The 17,913-nt window shown below is 35.8% G+C and overlaps 1 protein-coding gene across 8 annotated transcripts in view; it reads right to left on the bottom strand.

The window, feature by feature from the left end:
* The window catches only part of LOC100263884 (protein MICRORCHIDIA 6), a 52,009-nt gene continuing 34,096 nt past the window's right edge, over positions 1-17,913 (bottom strand). For all 8 annotated transcript variants that reach the window (XM_002278649.5, XM_010664840.3, XM_059733951.1 and 5 more), the window contains 13 exons: positions 10,197-10,275; positions 8,450-8,584; positions 8,062-8,160; positions 7,871-7,972; positions 7,651-7,797; positions 7,096-7,188; positions 6,072-6,123; positions 5,857-5,968; positions 4,665-4,924; positions 3,088-3,194; positions 1,687-1,766; positions 1,332-1,374; positions 1-823 (listed from right to left, as the gene is read on the bottom strand). In XM_002278649.5, coding sequence (XP_002278685.1) covers positions 725-823; positions 1,332-1,374; positions 1,687-1,766; positions 3,088-3,194; positions 4,665-4,924; positions 5,857-5,968; positions 6,072-6,123; positions 7,096-7,188; positions 7,651-7,797; positions 7,871-7,972; positions 8,062-8,160; positions 8,450-8,584; positions 10,197-10,275 — 1,408 coding nt within the window. In that variant the 3' untranslated portion in view covers positions 1-724. The remainder of the gene's footprint in view (positions 824-1,331; positions 1,375-1,686; positions 1,767-3,087; positions 3,195-4,664; positions 4,925-5,856; positions 5,969-6,071; positions 6,124-7,095; positions 7,189-7,650; positions 7,798-7,870; positions 7,973-8,061; positions 8,161-8,449; positions 8,585-10,196; positions 10,276-17,913) is intronic.

Raw genomic sequence — 17,913 nt, 5'->3', positions numbered from 1 at the left:
TAAAATAAATATGCCTTTTCTGCATATCCTTGAACAAAAAGGTGAATGTGACATTTACAATTGTTGGTTGGGGTTTCCCTGTAAACAAAATGAAAAAACAGCCTTATGGAGTTTGAAAAAGCAAAAACATGGCAAAACCAGGATATCAAAGGCCCAAAAAGATGCAAAATCAGCAAAAACCAACTTCTTTCACAGGATTGATGCAGCATCCCCTGAGCTTCATAGAGCCAATTCAGCAAGACTGATGCTGGTAATGGTCTTCTATATGATGGTGATGCATCCGTCTTCTAATGGAGGGAAAACAGGGGATGGACTACCACAGCATGCCACTTCATCACCGGGTATGCCCGCCCAACCAGTCATTAAGATGGATGAATTACTCAAGTCAACCTGCAACTCCAACTACTTGAATTCTACATAATACATGGAAGCAGACCTCGCTTAGTGTTCAAGTCCTCTTTGGAATCTACAGGAAGTAAAAGTGAAAAAAAACAAAGGCTTCTAACAACTTCATTTCATTAATTTTTTTTTTTTTCCATTTTTCCTGATTTTCAGTCACAATGACCTCATACTCCTAAACCCCCTACAAGGATTAAGAACTTTACAGTGCACATGGGCTCCCAACCCTCCCAAGGTCAAGAACTTTATGGTGCACAGGGCTAAAAAAAAAAACATTTTTTTGCAGATGAAAAAAAAATTAACAACAAACACCTATGTATTTACATCATTTTTCATCCTTGATTGCGTCTAAATGTTGCAATTCAGCCAACAACCGGGCCTGCTCATTGTGAACCTCTCTTAGTTCATTTCGGAGCTGTATCATCTGCACAAGCAAAAGCATTAATTCTCATTGAAAGATTCAGAATAAGTGTGCAAGAAATAATTCATTCATCCAATTAAATGGAGCTTGTGATTTGGTCAATCATTTTTAATACTAATTACTTCTAAATGCCAGACTAAGCATCCCTTATTCACTCGGATACAGTAATTTAAGAGTGTTTGGGAACAAATGGAAATGGCATAGTTGCCATTTGCTTTGCCAACTATTTGAAATGAAACCACCATACTTCATGCTCTAGACTTTCTAGGAATTTCAAAATTTCCCATGTTATTTTATTTTTTGAAACAGCAGGTTTTTTCTCTTTCTCCCTCTCCTATTTCTTAATAATCCATCCGAAACAATGGAAATGCGCTTTCAAATACTTTACCAAACAAAATAAGAAATAGATTCACAATATGGTGTCCAAATACCCCAAGAATAAAAAGATATTTCCATTAACATCTGGCTATTGACTTGTTCAACGTGTAAGAAAAAGAACTAATAATTTTACCTTGACACTAAGTTCTTTCTCCCTCTTCTCATATTCCAAGCATCTGAAAAATAAAACAGATATAAATGGACCTTTCAGAAGTGCTGCTTAATCTGATACTAACTCCAGAAATTTGGGGCACAAATATCCATTAATTCATATCACAGTTTAGTTTTAGCCTTTGTGGTATATGCTCTTTCACAGCTTTATGCATTCAAACTAAACTTTTAGGATAGTTAAGCATCAGATCAGGTTCATGGTAAGCTTCTCTCCGGAGATGATCTCCAATTCCTCATCCAATTCATTTGAAATCTGAACTATGTGGACAAGGACATGCCTGGGTACTCATGAAAGACGAACATTCTAATATACTCACTGTGCATGGAGCTTCTTGTTTTCTTGCATCAAGGTCATGGCCTCTTGGTCTTTTGAATGATTTGCAAAAATATCAACAGGCTACAAACAGGTCATGAAAAAAGTTAGCAATAGAATTTTAGAAGAAGACACAAGATAACAAATAAATGACAGAGATACAAACGGAATATTCCAAGGTGTTCATAACTCCCCTAGAATAGGGAAATAATTCAAACTGAAAAATTAGGATATGTAATGGAAGTGACAAAGCAGGAAAACAAGAAAAAGGAATCAGAGAGATCAGTGCAAAGATATTCCATTCTCACACAAAAGGAATAGAAGTTGCCCAAATGTTTTTTTAACTTTTAAAAGACGGGTGGATGCAAATCTACTGGATTCAATCTATTCTTCGCTCTTGGATACCAAGATTGGAGTTGGATGTTCAAGTACTTGTTCTCCTACGGATTTTTCTAGAAAATTTGAATTTTGGAGGCACTGTTAGGGGATAGGAAATAGAGAAAGAGATCTCATTTGACCATATTACTCCAGTCAAAAAATACTATAACAGAGGTATACAACATGGAAAAGCTGACAGATCTTAAGAATTGAAGTTTTAAACTGGAATGAAAGAAATGGCATTCCAGCGATTTTATAATCAACAAATAAAAATTAATTATAGGGAAAATTTTATAAGAGATAGAAGAAGGGGATTGATTTATATCAAGGGGCAGTAAAAAACACAACTTGGCTGCCATTTGCTGGTGGCAGTTGGCAATACAAGATATGAAAGAACTGCAAAAACAATACGCTTGTTAGAAGTTCTTTGCTAAAGCAGCCTATCTGAAAGCTGTGCAGCTAAATAAATGTACAAGTGAGTCATACATACAGGAAACAAAATGGTCAAGCAAGATACTTGCTGGCATTTTAGAGTGTTAACCACTAGCTAAATATGTGTGAATAAAAAATTATGACCTTGCTTTGAAGACCTTACTGAGAAATCAGGCACCCCTCCTAAACAAGTGCACTGATGAGCCAAAAGCTCACTCCATAGCATATAAATAAACATGGTTTACCAGGGACAACCCTGTTTTTGCTCTAAGAAAGAATCTAGTGTCCTGTTTATCTAAAACGGAAATCCTCAAGTAGCTGCTTCTTTCGATATAGGCTTTCTGATTACTTTTGACAAAAGGAAATAATTAGTTTAACAAATGGACTATTGAATTAGAAAGATGCAATAAAAATGGATGCACGAGAAAGCGCCTACAGGTTAGAAGTCATAATCAATATAATCAAATGCCAACATTCATCTCTGCACCAAATGAAAGGCGAATGCTTGAGGTTAAGTATTGTGGTTTCATACAAGTTGGGTGCGAAATTAGGTCAATTTCAAATTGTATTTCAGATATGAGTTTTCTATACACACCTGTGTTTCCTGACTGTGAGTGTCAGTTACAATTTCCTTTATCCCAGCGTGCTTTTTCTTTTCAGGTTCTACAGGATGGTCATGCTCTGTCCTCTTCAGAGATGCTCCTGCATAGGCCATAAGCAGTGGCAGAGCGAGAAATTTTGGTTAGGGGGGGGGCGCAAATTTATCCATCTACATTACAATAAATCATTCATTAATTTTAAAAATATGATATCTTTCTTATCATTTAAGGAACTAAATAGTTTAGGCATTGATATTATACATATGCAAAAATATCAAATTAAATCAGCAACTTTCCAAAAATGTTGGTAAAAAAAAATATAGATTTTACAAAAAAAAAAAAAAAAAAAAAAAAAAAAAAATCTCAAAAGAGTTTAAAATGATTAGAAAATTTTCAAATTTTTTTCATAAAAAATCTTTTAAAAACTTTTTCAATAAATTTTATAATTTTTAATAAAATTTGAGATTTTTTTCCCCAAATAAGTATAAAATCAATTGAAAGTAATGAAATGTTTTACTTATAAATTATCTATTATATAATAATATTTCTAACATATTAAGTGCCTTTATATTTAAACTTTTACTGAATTCATATATCAAATTAAATAAAGTACAAGTAGTTACTAAGAATCTGATATTTATCATTGTCTAAGTTCAAAGTTCTTTATTAGTTATATTATCTTTAATGACTAAGACTAAATATAAATCCAATTAATGTGAATAAATTTAAAATTTTCAAATGATGGAAGAGAATATACCATGAAAAAAATTGTTTAATAAAATACAAAATACAAAATGATAAAAAAAAAAGACTTAATTTTATTAAAAAAAATTATAAGATGGAAAAAAATTCAGATAAAGTTAACATATGAGAAAAAAAATGATAAAAATCGAATAAAAGGAAACAATAAATAAAGGTATTAAGTAGATTTTATAAAATATTATATTTTCTTTTTAATCTTATTTAACTCGATAAAGTAAAGGTTAATTTCACTCATTTGGATTAAATATATTAAGTTCTCTAAGGTTTGGATTAAATATACTTAGTCATTATTACCTTGAAATTTCGGTAAATAACTTCTTTATTTTAAGCAGAAAGGAAAACAAATGAAATTAGCAAAAAAAATAGGATAAGGGGGAATATTTGATGAAATTTCAAATTAATGATGGATAGGTATATTCAATTAAAACCTTTAAGAGACGTGAATGAATTAACTCTACAAAGTAAATTTATTTTTTATTTTTATTTAAAATTTATAACATTATTTTTATTTAATTTTTTTATGCTATTTGAAATGTAATTATTTTTTATATTTAAAAATTCAAAATTATATTTATATTTATGGGGTTTCACTTTGATTTTTTAAAATCCCTAGCTATATATAGGAATTTTATTTTATTTTTTGGGAATTAATGGGGAATAATACATAAGATTTTTATTTTGGGGAAGGGGGGGCACATGCTCCCCCTTGTGGCCTTACTAGATCCGCCCCTGGGCAGAAGGCACAATCCACTGGCATGAGCTTGTAAGGCTAGTAATGAACACCCAAATTGATTGTTAATGAAGAATATACCTTGTTGGGATCTGCTTTGAGAATCAGTTATTGGTTCGCCTGGTCTTCCAGCTAAACAATGGGAAGCAGTAGCTGCTGGATGTTGGAAGGCTCCACCTGGAGGTGTTGCTTTTATATTACCAATAGCAGGGGAACTCTGATTCAACCCAATTGGCTTTTCCATAGCAATATGTGGTGAACCATGAGAAGAAATATGCGGAGATACAAGTGTTCGAGGCTTTTTCTTAACCTGATACCCAATTAGTCCACAGTGATAATCCCTGCCAAGATTCAACAATGTGCATCAAGTATGTAATACCAATGCTAGGGGAACATGAACTACCATAACTAATATGGTTATTAGTCAATGAGAAATGGAAAAAGTGAATTTGGTAGGACATATTACAGAGTATTAAGGCCAAAGTCCAATTTCAAAACATAACCTATAAAATTGAGGCATCACAAAAAATTTTAAATAGAGACTTGAAATGAAGTAATTTCTACATGTCCAATAAAAATACCCTCCATCAATAGAGTTAAAAACTCATATCAAATAATATATAGACTTTATCTAAATTCCAAGAAAAGCATAACAAAATTATCCCATTTCCTTGTAGTGACCAAGAACCTCCAGACTGTATTCAGATGAAACAAATGAAGATGAAAGGCCAACAGTTCCAAACTGATGTAACTATTATAAGATTTAGAGGTGGGAAAGCAACTGCAACTTTTGGGGCTTTAATGGAGTTAAGCGGTGGGCAAAAAGCAGGAATGAGAAGGAAACACAATCAGAACAGAACAAGAACCACAATTAGCAACCTTATCCCAACTATTGGAGACTCAAATTGTAAAATAGATGAATATTCAATGGGATCTGAGATTGGTCTTAATACTAGTCCTCAACCTCACATCAACCCTTTATGAATTGATTCCACATTCCAATTGGTGGCCAAAGAGGGTTTTTCTGTGAACCTTGTCTGAGACCAGTTGTTAGGCAGGAAAACTAACACAATACCTCAGAGGGGAAATTTCCAAAATTTGTGATAAATAAAATTACAATGTCTAATTTGAACGTTTCTTTAGTACAATTCCACTTGCTTTTATTACTGGCAATATGAAAAACAGTAATAGGATTGAGTTAAGGAAGCCAACACACAGGGATAGCTGCTAAGAGCTTTACAAGTAATTCCAATGTTAACAAGTTACTTCTTACCAGTATTCCCATGTCATTTCCTTCAAGCGGCCTTCAAGTTTTTGAAAAAGTGAAGTTCTTTCAAAATCTTGTTTATTGTGAATTGGCTCAATAAAGTTTGCTTCCAGAACACCTAAACAATATTAATAGATTATTGCCACCTATTCTCAGCAATTTTAAATAAAATTTGCCTAAACATTCAAATATGACACACACAGGGCTACAAGGGTTCTCACCAACAACTCCTCTGCCTCTACTGTCTGAGTAGTTTACAACCTGCCAAAATGGCTGCAATGGAAAAAAAGACCACAGATTAAGTGTGACACTTGAAAACATCATCGGAATATTACAAGTATAGGGCATGCAGGAGAGAGCAAAAGTAATCAAGAGAGAGCTCAAACATTAGTGTGCCAGATTATCACTTAAAAATATGATCAGGATACTACAATAAAAAGCCAGCTTGTGCCCTTGCAAGAGAGAAGAAGAAATGAGAGAGGAAAATCAACTAATAACAGGTTGAGCCCTCATGAAAACCACTAAATGAAAAATGTTGTGCAAAATTCAATTTCAAAAACATGCAAGTTCACACTACCTTGTTCAATTCCATCTTGACATTTTTTTTTATAGGAAACAACAATGAATTTTATTGAATTAGAAAATAGGAAATACAAATGAAGGATGAGGAATCCTCCCACAAATGAAAGCTAAACAAATTGAATACCAAGAGCAAAAAGCTATGCAGTAATTACAAAAAGCAACCTCTCCTTACTAACCCACACCCATGGAGCTACATGCCATCTTGACATTCACAAGGGGCATTTGGAAAAAAAAAAAATTGAGCAGAACCATTTGTGTTTTAATGGCATTCAAATGGGTCAATTTCCATTTTTCTTCACTTGTTTAGAATAAGGTTATTTTAGGATTATTTTTTTTCCTAATAACCTTATCATTGTTTCATTTGATGACCATTGTGATGGCTCCATTTTACACAACACTTGAATGTTCATATGCTATGTCTAATACAGCAAACTTAATCGATTTTATAAAATGCCCAAACACAACCTTAAAGATGTTTCTACTCAGTTATTTAGAAAGTTTTAGTACAAAAAACCTGCAGGGTATGTTCCCTGATAAATTAGGGCACAAAAATCCTCATATACATCATATAAAAAACATTTAAAATATATTCTTGATATATAATGTGACATATCAAACAGTTCAAACTGCCAAATTAAAATATATTACATAAAAAATATTTACCAGTATTAGACGGTTCTTATGGTAGACATTGAAGCCATGGATATTCACTTGTGGAGCTTCTTTAAGAAACCCTATGGTAGTTACAACTGTACCCTGCATAGTTAAAGAAAATGAGTTAAACCTCAGAAAATTGTCAAACTTAGTCATGCAACCAGCATGAATGAAATTGCTGCAGGGGGAAGTGGTCCCTGTAACAGCTTGCATTGAAAGATGAACAAAAATAACCCAATTCAGAGAAAGGAAGAGGGAGAAAAAAAGAGCACAAGAAACAGAGAATAAAGAAACCCCACCCCTGGACCTTTCCATGACCCAGAAAAAAGTTTCAATCTCAATCAACAAGCCTGACATCATAATATATCCTTCTAGGCTTCTCCTAAGGGGACGATGCTAAATGGGGTCCATACTTATCACAAAATTGCTTCTCAAGCCACTTAGCTTTTAAATTCACATAAACAATGTGACATGGGACTTTAGGTTCAAAAAATCCAGAATCTTCACTAGGCATAGGAGACAAGGATCAATAAAAGAAGAATCTATACAATAAATAAATACAACCTCCACAAGTCCACCAGTTTGAGGTCTGTACAAGATGAATTCTGGAAATTTGAGATCATTGGCGATATTATGATGCTCAACAACTTTCCCACGCAATATTATATTGAAATTTTGAGGTATTCGCAAGTACAAGATGGACAAGTATACCTGTGGAGCATGAGACAGCTGGTTTTAGAATTTCTTATAAATGGAATTATATCTTCTAGAAATATAAACTTACACGGAGGGAAATATGGAATCGGTTGGCAATGTGCTGTTCATTTATTGTTTTCCAAGCAGGAATTGTTGTAACCTGTTTGATATCCCCACCTATACGTATATCCTACAATACCAAGTCACAAGAAAATACCTCATTGGAATCTCTGCACAGTACATCTCAAAAAGAAAAAGGCACAACGAATAAAATTGAACCTCAGGATCTGAATCAAAATCCAGCTCCACATTCCCATCATCACTGAACCATAAATTGTAGATGACAACTTTTGTGCCATGATACCCAATGTCATCAAACTGCCATCAAATAGAAAGACATGTGAAATGAAGCTTTGAAAAGGAGGAGAGTTTTAAATGCTACAACAAGAAATATCTAGGAAGTTGAAATCTAATATATAGACATTGAAAGTTCTGAAACGTGCAGCAGAAAATATGGGGAGTTGCAGGGATCCTACTTGTGTTCAGAGTCACAAAACTGATAGATTCCTGACCTCAGGTTTAAAGGTTTTTGAAAATATAAATCCAATGATTTTTTTAACAAGACAAGAAAACCTCCAAAAGAAAAAAAATAAAATTATAGGCTTACTTGCTTTAGAAGCTCTTGCTCTGTTGAATATGGAGACCACCGCAAAAGAATGGAGAGATTAGACGTGAAATGTTTTTTACCATATCGATGCAAGGGTTCCATATTGCTAGTTGATGTGTTAAACTCATAATCCACCTGCAATTGACACAAGATCTCAAACTAGGTATTTGACATGAGATGAATCAGAGTATGAGGAAATCAGAAAAACCCGGAGTTTGAAAGTACACAGCTAACAAGTTCATGATAATTGACACCTGCTGTGGTCCTTTTCTTGTTTTGTTTTGGACTCTTTTTTTTTTTTTTTTTTTGTTGTGATAGGTGGCCATGGTTACAGTACAACAGCTGTGGGTCTTTAACCTGTGATTCCTTCAACATGAGGGGCCATGTTGATAAGAAACTGAACTATAACAAACAAAAGAAGGGGCTGAAACAGAAGGACAAGGAATCCTTGAAAAGACAGGAACTGAGAAGAAAACAAAACAAATAATAGGATTACAACAAAAAATTGGACCCAACCAAACTATTCTAAAGACAAAGCTGGATGAGGATAAAAATCCCCTAAAGCTGCCAGGAATTTAGCTTCTCTCTCAAAAATCCAATCAACCACCTGATAGCCAGTCTGGTGCTCCAACTGAAGGACAAACTTGTGCTACCAGATCTGTCCAGGTTTTCTCTCATCCATAGTTCAAACACAAAGACCCTGTACTTGCAAAAGCAGCTAAAAACATAAAAAGCTATGAGTCTCCATTAATGTTAAGATCCAGAGCCTCCTTAGCATGGGGCTCTCAGAAACCTTTTGACAAACCAAAGGCCACAGCCTCAATCACCAACCCATGACCTGCTGGTCCAGAGAAGGGATGCATCATGTTCTTTCTTCCTCCCCACCCTACACCTCCAGTGCCTCCCACCACCATTCCCTAGTCTCAAAATACTCTTTCATACCTAGTGACCTAGGTTGCCAAAAGCGCCTATCAAAATCTTAGAGCAACAAACATTTTGGCGACTCGCAGTCCCTAAGAAGTTAAAAAACAGATTCTGTTGCACATGCCATCAATCATGCCTGGGACATAATTAATAATTATTAGATTTGTTTCTAACCAGATCAACCAGACAATGACTAGAATGGTAAAAGATGCAGCGCATCATGAGCACTCTCCAACCAAACCCCCTAAGGAAATAACCAACATGGCAGGAAAATAACAAATTTCCATCAAGGGAAAACAGCCTCTCCAAGGCATAGGCTCAAGGCCAAGCAAAACTTTCAAAACCAATCTTCATTATTTTGGGTGAAAATTTCAAAATACTTTGACCCTAGCAATTGATTAATTAGGTATCTCTTTATCCCAAGGAAGAAGCCTCCAAATGGCAATTTATAGCATGCACGTGATTATAGGCACATACAATCCATTAACAAATTGAAACGGCTATATGCAGGTACTTAAATGACACTGGCTATAGAGGAAGCTGGACTGGAGGCAGTAGAGATGAAGCTGAGAGCAGAGGCGGGTAACAGTAGGGTGCCTAGTTACAGTTGGCCCAAATCATGGCTTAGGCATAGGCAATCAGAAATCAAAATTATGGTCAATCTTTTTCAGGCTATCGAATCAGCAAGCCTGCAGTACTCAAACAACATTGGTTAGGTTACCATGCTACATTTTCTTACATTGAGAAAAATAGAGAAAATAGATGGCTAAGAATCAGCATAATCTACAATCCAACTAAAATAAGTGGAACAATGCGAACTCACCATAGGTACTACTATTCTGTCATGGCCTGTTTGTCTGAGAAATGAATAAGAAAGGAGACCAGCGCTTTGAGTCAACTTCCTGAACACAATATAAATTAATAAGGATAGTACAAGTTTGAAAACAAATAACGCTTGGATAGGCAAAATTGCAGTTGCACCTTATTTACATATATAGCTCAGTTTCTAAATTCTGATTGGCATGTTAATGACATTTCTATAACGTCTTTTTAAAGAGAACTTCTACAGTCATGAAGAATCATATTTCACTTTGAAAAAAACAACTGCAGTAAACATGAGTGCATGTGTGAGAAATGCATGTGCATGTGTGAGATAGTAAACATGAGTGCATGTGTGAGAGATGCATGTGCATGTTGTGTATGTGTGTGTGAGATTGAGAGATAGATAGAAAGATGCATGTGCATGTGTAAGATAGTAAACATGAGAGTGCATGTGTGAGAGATGCATGTGCATGTGCATGTTGTGTGTGTGAGAGATAGATAGATAGATAGATAGATAGATACATATGCATATACATGTGCATGTGTGAGATAGTAAACATGAGAGTGCATGTGTGAGTGAGATAGATAGATGCATGTGCATGTGTGAGATGGTAAACATGAGAGTGCATGTGTGAGTGAGATAGATAGATGGATGCATGTGTGCATGTGCATGTGTATGTTGTGTGTGATAGATAGATAGATAATAGAGAGAGAGAGAGAGAGATTTGAAGCACAAGAAGAAGAAAAGTAGGCATCAGGGAAGCCACATGGAGAGAAACAAGCCCAAACTGAAGCCTAATGCAAAAGCCAAACTGCTTCCACTTCACAAAGCGCTTTGCCTAGAGTTACATTTGTGGCTCGTTGGAGATTAAATCAATACCCAAGGGCTGGACCCAAAAGAGAGTAAGACATAGGAACCCCATATGGCCCACAAAACCAGGCGGCCCACTTTCAGTCTCAGTTGGGTGCCCCTGAACTTACACCATCTTTCTCAAATCACATAAGGGAGTGAACAAGGACTTAGCCATATTGCTTGCAAAGTGAGGTGGGTTATGTGTCATAGGGGGTGAGACAACTAAGCCAGATGAGACGATTACCTCAAGGAAGGCATGGCAAGATAGAATGCAAAAACACAATGCTAAGATTGAAGGTTCTGCTTGGTCAAAAGGGAAACTAGTTCAAGTGAGGAAAATGAGAGAAGGCTCATCATAAGTTGGAAGAACCAAAAGAAGGAAGTGACAACTCACTGGAGGCTCATTTTCTGGTTCAGATTCTTAGGATGATCCCATTCTACTCAGTCTCAAATAGGATACTACTCGGGTGGGCTGGGTCAGGTTGACAGTCAACACAAACTCAAGCCATACTTGAAACTCATTGTCATCTTCTAGTCAAAATTGACTTACAGACCACCTTATATGTACTTCTGAGGGTGAGTCCTTCGCTTCTAGATTTCTCTATCTCTTACTCTTTTGATTCAATTAGCTCCACCTTCCAAGTTTCTTTAGTGGGTTTACCAATAATAACAAAAAAAAATAGCAAGTTCTTTCTTATGGCTAGAGCTTGATATCTTCTCAAGAGGGTCTTGCCATTTCATTATCCACTTTTGATCCTAATGATTTAACATATTATGTCAATGTAAAATTGTAAATATACTTGCAATCAATAACTAATTGCTAATTTTGTGCCATATGGTTGAGTTTCATAGTTTTAAAAGGCACAAGACACAACTAAAGCACAAAAGTCTCCTATAGTTTAGGCGCAAGAGGCAACACAAGGTGCGCTTTTGTGTGAAGTGAAATGCAACCTAGGATGTATATCAATTTTATAAAATAAGATTCAAAATCTAATCCAATTAATAAAAACATTTAAGATTCCAAACATTTAAAAGAAACATTCAATAAAAAGTAATGGAATTATATAAATTTCAATATATAATTAGAAATTTTAAGAATAAAAGTATTTAAAAAGGAAGAGTAAAATCAACAAGGTATATTGCTTCAATAAGGCGCATGTCTTGGCAAGCGAGGCACCATAACTAAGGAGTGGTTCCACTTTGAGCCTAGGTGCACTTAAAGCACGCCTTTTAAAACTTTGCCGAGTTTCTTAATCACACTTTTTCTCTTTTAACATGACCTTCATTTACTAATCAATTCCACACTAAAGATTTGGAAATACTTGAGATTGACATTTTTTGTTCTTATCAAGACATTTTCTTTCAAAGTATATTCTTGATCTTCATTTTGAGACATATCTCTCAGGTGCTTTATTTTTTAATGTGTCCATGAATTCTACCATTAAACTTGACGAAGAAGAAGGGGAATTACTTGAAAACTTTTCACACTATCATCATAGTGTCAGGAAATTGATTTAATTATTATTTGAAAAGATAATATTGTTAGAATATGTGGTTGATTTTGTAGATTTGATTTCATTTTTTCTTTATTTATTATATTATGCACTTTAGGCAAGTCTTAGATTTTAGAGTAATTTTAGGGAGTGTATATTTTTAGGATCTGATTTTGTTTCCTAATTTTTTTTCTTTTTGTATAGTTTGTTTATATATTTCCTTGTAATCTCATTATTTTTTGGAATACGAATAATTTTAGAATTTTTTTTTTCAAGATATTAGAGCCTGAAAAGAATTTTTGATAATTTTCTCTCTTTGAAGAAAAAAAAATCTTCTTTCTTGGCTTTCATTACCAAGATTAAATTTCTTGCTTTTAGCCTTTGTTGGCCCCAATTTTTCATATTTTTTTTGTCTGTTATCTTCCTTGACCATGTCAAAATCCTCCAAAAATACCCTTACTGATGTCTCTTCATTTTAAACTAAAGCTATCACCCATTTAGACAATCCAATGTTGCAGATTACAATAGAAAAAATGAATGGAGAAAATTTCTTTAAGTAGTCCCAATTAGCGAAACTTTTTCTCACAAGTAGAGAAAAGATGAAATATTTATGTGATACTATTAAGAAACCAAAAAATTATCATTTATCTTATGAATCATGGGAAGCTGAAAATTCCATGATTATGTCATGGTTGTTGAATTCTATGTTACCAGAAATTGGAAAACCATTCTTATATCTCTCCTCAGCCAAAGAAGTTTGGATGTTGTCTCGCAAACCTATTTAAAGAAAGGAAAAACTACTCGGATTTATGAGTTGAAGACTATGATTCACAACACAAAGCAGAAAGATCTCACTGTAACAACCTACTACAACACCTTGAAAATCTTATGGCAAGAGTTGGATCTTTGTCAACACTTTGAGATGGAATCTACAACAAATGCATCAATGTTGGTTGAGCTCTAGGAACGAGATTGTGTCTTTGACTTTCTTGTCGATCTTAAGCTTGAATTGGATGAGTTAAGAAGTAGAGTACTTGGAAAAGAACCCCTTCCATGCTTAAGTGAAGTTCATTCTTATGTATGTAGTGAAGAAAGTAGGAGAAGTGTCATGTTAGCACCAAGTTCTCAAGAAAATTCTGCCCTTAAAGTTGCTCAGGACAGTACCCCTATTGGTCCTATGGTTCCTTCAAACTATGGCAAAAAAGGTCTAGAGAAAAAGATAATAGACGGTGTGATTATTGCCATAAACCAAGACACATGAAGGAGACATGCCGAAAGTTGAATGGAAAGCCCTCGGTTGGTAATAAAGGAGACAACTAGCCTTTTAAGAAGGTTTATCAGAGCGATTACTGATAATTCAGAACCAGAAAGTGCTACTCAATCTTTAGAGAAGGCTCCTTCCACTAAGGATCAATTAGAGCTCTTGTATAAGATGATGGAACATGTTGGGAATTCCGCCAACTCATCCTCCCTCTTTGCATAATCAGGTAATATCCATGCAACCCTTAATATTCTTGAAAAATCTCCATCTAAATCCCGGATCATTGATTCAGGGGCTTCAAATCACATGACTAATGAAACACATCATTTTCTAACCTACAATCCATGCCCGAAAAAAGGTAAAGCCACTATTGCAAATGGATCTTCTATCCACATTAATGGCAAAGGTTCAGTTTCTATTTCTCCTTCATTGCCTTTAAACCCTATTCTTCATGTACCTAAGATTGCATGCAATTTATTATCCATTAGCAAAGTGACCAAGTCCCTTAATTGTTGTGTAACTTCCTATCCCACTCATTGCATTTTTCAGGACCTAGCTACGGGGAAGAAGATTGGTAATGTTGAAGAGAGAGAGGGGTTGTATTACTTGACTCCCGAAGCTAAGAAAACTACATAGGTTATCTTTCAAAGATTGTTGATAATAAAAAAAATAAAAAAAAAGGAAATTTGGTTGCTACATCATAGATTTGGTCATCCAAACTTTGTCTCACTATTTCCTCAATTATTTGTTGATTTTGAACTTTCCAAATTTCAATGTCAAGTTTGTGAGTTGTCTAAGAGACATCGTGTTCTTTTTCCTTCAAGCAACAAAAAATCTGAAATTCCTTTCTCTGTGATCCATAGTGATGTATGGGGGCCATCTCGAGTTACTTCTTATTTAGGCTATAAATGGTTTGTTAGCTTTATTGATGATTGCACTAGAACAACATGGATTTACCTTCTACAGGAAAAATCAGAAGTTGCTAACTCCTTCAAAACATTTCATAAGATGATCCAAACCCAATTCCATACCAAAATCCAAGTGTTAAGGACCAATAATGGCAAAGAGTATTTCAATACCATTTTGAAAGAGTATTTCAAAATTAGAAGTTGTTCTGAAGTAGGGGGGTGGCGTCCTTGTATTGAGAGGTTGTCTTTCATGCAGTTAGCGAGCAGTGAGGCCGAGGGGCTGGAAATTCATTTTTCAAAAGAAGGGGTGTTTGTAGCACTCATAGATCCAGGCAAGGACAAAGCCCGGGGGCTTTACCATGACTTTTTGGTTGTTTTGTTGGGATGTGGTGAAGATTGGGATTATGGGTTTATTTAGAGAATTTCATGAGAGGAGCAGATTTGTAAAGTCACTGAATGCTACTTTCCTGGTTTTAGTTCCAAAGAAGGGAGGTGCAGAAGATCTGAAAGACTTCAGGCCGATTAGCCTTGTAGGCAGCCTCTATAAGTTGTTGGCCAACGTGTTGGCTAATAGAATTAAAAAGGTGATGGGGAAAGTGATTTCGGAGTCCCAAAATGCCTTTGTGGAGGGTAGACAGATTTTGGATGCAGTTTTAATTGCAAATGAGGTTGTGGACTCAAGGTTGAAAGACAATGTAGGGGGGGGGGGGTGTTATGTAAGTTGGATATGGAGAAGGCTTATAATCATGTTAGTTTGAGTTTTTTTATGGCAGTACTTAAAAAAATGGGTTTTGGGGAGAGATGGCTAAAGTGGATAGAATGGTGCATCTCTACTGTGAAATTTTCTGTTTTAATAAATGGTTCTCCTTCCGGTTTTTTCCAAAGGTCGAAGGAGTTGAGACAAGGAGATCCCCTCTCCCCTTATTTGTTTGTGATAGCCATGGAGGTGTTTAGTTGCTTATTGAGAAGGGCTATTAGTGGGGGCTTCTTATATGGGTGGAGGGTGAGAGGTAGGAGTGGTCAGGGGACTCCAATCTCGCATTTGTTATTTGCGGATGATACATTGGTATTTTGTGAGGAGTCTTTAGACCAGATGACTTATCTAAGCTGGCTTCTCATGTGGTTTGAGGCGTGTTCAGGGTTGAAGATCAATCTAGAGAAGAGTGAGTTAATCTTGGTGGGTAAGGTGCATGATATAGAGGACTTGGCCTTGGAGTTGGGTTGTAAAGTGGGTGGGCTCCTTTCCTGTTATCTGGGTTTGCCTTTGGGGGCCCCCTTCAAATCAATGGCTGTGTGGGATGGTGTTGAAGAGCGTTTTCATAGAAGGCTTGCAATGTGGAAGAGGCAGTATATTTCAAAAGGAGGGAGACTCACTCTAATCCAAAGCACTCTATCTAACATGTCTATCTACTTTATGTCTCTTTTCTACTTGCCAAGAAAAGTGAGGCTACATTTGGAGAAGATTCAAAGGGATTTTCTATGGGGTGGGGGAGCTCTCGTACAAAAGCCACATCTTGTTAGGGGGAACTTGGTTTGCTTGGATAAAAAAGAATGGTGGGTTAGGTGTGAGAAATTTAGCTCTGATGAATAACACTCTCTTAAGTAAGTGGAATTGGCGGTTTGCCAACGAAAGAGAGGCTTTTTGGAGGCGAGTCATCAGTCACAAGTATGGTGAAGAGGAGGGGGGATGGCGCACTCGAGCAGTAAGTGGGAGATACGGTATTGGGCTTTGGAAAGCAATAAGGAGGAGTGGTTGATTTTAAATGGTAGGTTGGCCTACTAAGTGGGTAGTGGGTAGAGAGTGAGATTCTGGACGGACAAGTGGTGTGAAGATGAGCCACTTTGTGAGTCATTCCCTTCTTTATTTTCCATCTCTTTGTCTAAGAATGCTTGGGTATCAGATGTTTGGAATCCCATTGGTAATGGGGATGATTGGACCCCTTTTTTCTCAAGGGCGTTTAATAATTGGGAGATTGAGTTGGTGGAGCATTTTTTGCATAGGATCCAAGCCTTCCAGGTGCAAAGGGAGGAGGAAGATAGAGTGTTCTGGACAGAATCAAAGTGTGGCGCTTTCTCAATCAAGTCTCTTTATTCTATTTTGGAGCCCAGAGGTTCTTCTGTGTTCCCTAGTGATAATATTTGGAAGGTGAGAGTGCCTCCTAAGATAACATTCTTCGCTTGGGAGGCTTCTTGCGGTAAAGTCTTAACTCTGAATCAACTTCAAAGGAGGGGGTTCTCTTTGGCAAACAAGTGTTTTCTTTGCCTTTCTGAAGTAGAAACAGTGGATCACCTTTTACTTCATTGTGTTAAGACGCAGGTCCTGTGGAATCTCTTCTTTTCTCCCTTTTTGGTGTGACTTAGACTCTATCATGTACAGTGAAGGAAACTCTTCTTGGGTGGCATGGAGCGTTTGTGGGGAAAGTTCGAAAGAAGGCTTGGCAAATGGCCCCTATATGTATATTTTGGTCAGTCTGGAAGGAAATGAATTTATCAGCCTTTGGGAATGAGGAACTTTCACTTCAAAGATAAAAATATTCTTTTGTATGTAATCTTTGGTCTTGGGTTAGGGTTTCTTTAGTTTTGAGCCCTTCTTCTCTTGTAAGTTTTTTAGATTGGTTAGGCTCTAAGTGAGGGAAGGTGGTGTGCTGCTTTCCTTTCCCCTTAGGAGTGTGTCTTTGGGCTTGTTTGTATACTCCCTATATACTTTGAGGGCACTGTTTTTGGTGCTTCCTCTTCTTGTTTAATATACATCCTTTTATCTATCAAAAAAAAAAAAAAAAAAAATACCATTCTAGGTTCATATCTTCTTGAAAATGGGATTTTACATCATTCTTCACACAATGATACACCCCAGCAAAATGAAGTGGCTGAGAGGAAAAATAGGTATTTACTTGAGGTAGCTAGAGCTTTGATGTTCACAAGAAATGTACCCAAAATTTACTTCACTAATGTTGTGCTAATTGTTGCCTATCTTATTAATCATATGTCATCCAAAGCCATAAACATGAAAAATCCTATTAATGTTCTTAAGTGTCATTTTCCTAGCGTTAATGTCTTTGGTTCTCTTCCTCTTATAATATGTGGGTGTGTTGCCTTTATTCATATTCATAGTAGAGAAAGGTCTAAACTTGATCCTAGAGCTCTTAAATGTATATTCTTAGGTTACTCTCCCACACAAAAAGGGTACAAGTGTTTCCATCTTC

Source organism: Vitis vinifera, chromosome 17, assembly GCF_030704535.1.
Source record: "Vitis vinifera cultivar Pinot Noir 40024 chromosome 17, ASM3070453v1".
In the NCBI taxonomy this organism is placed as follows: domain Eukaryota; kingdom Viridiplantae; phylum Streptophyta; class Magnoliopsida; order Vitales; family Vitaceae; genus Vitis; species Vitis vinifera.
The sequence above is the reverse complement of the archived record's forward strand: the minus strand, read 5'-3'. Positions and strand labels throughout refer to the sequence as shown.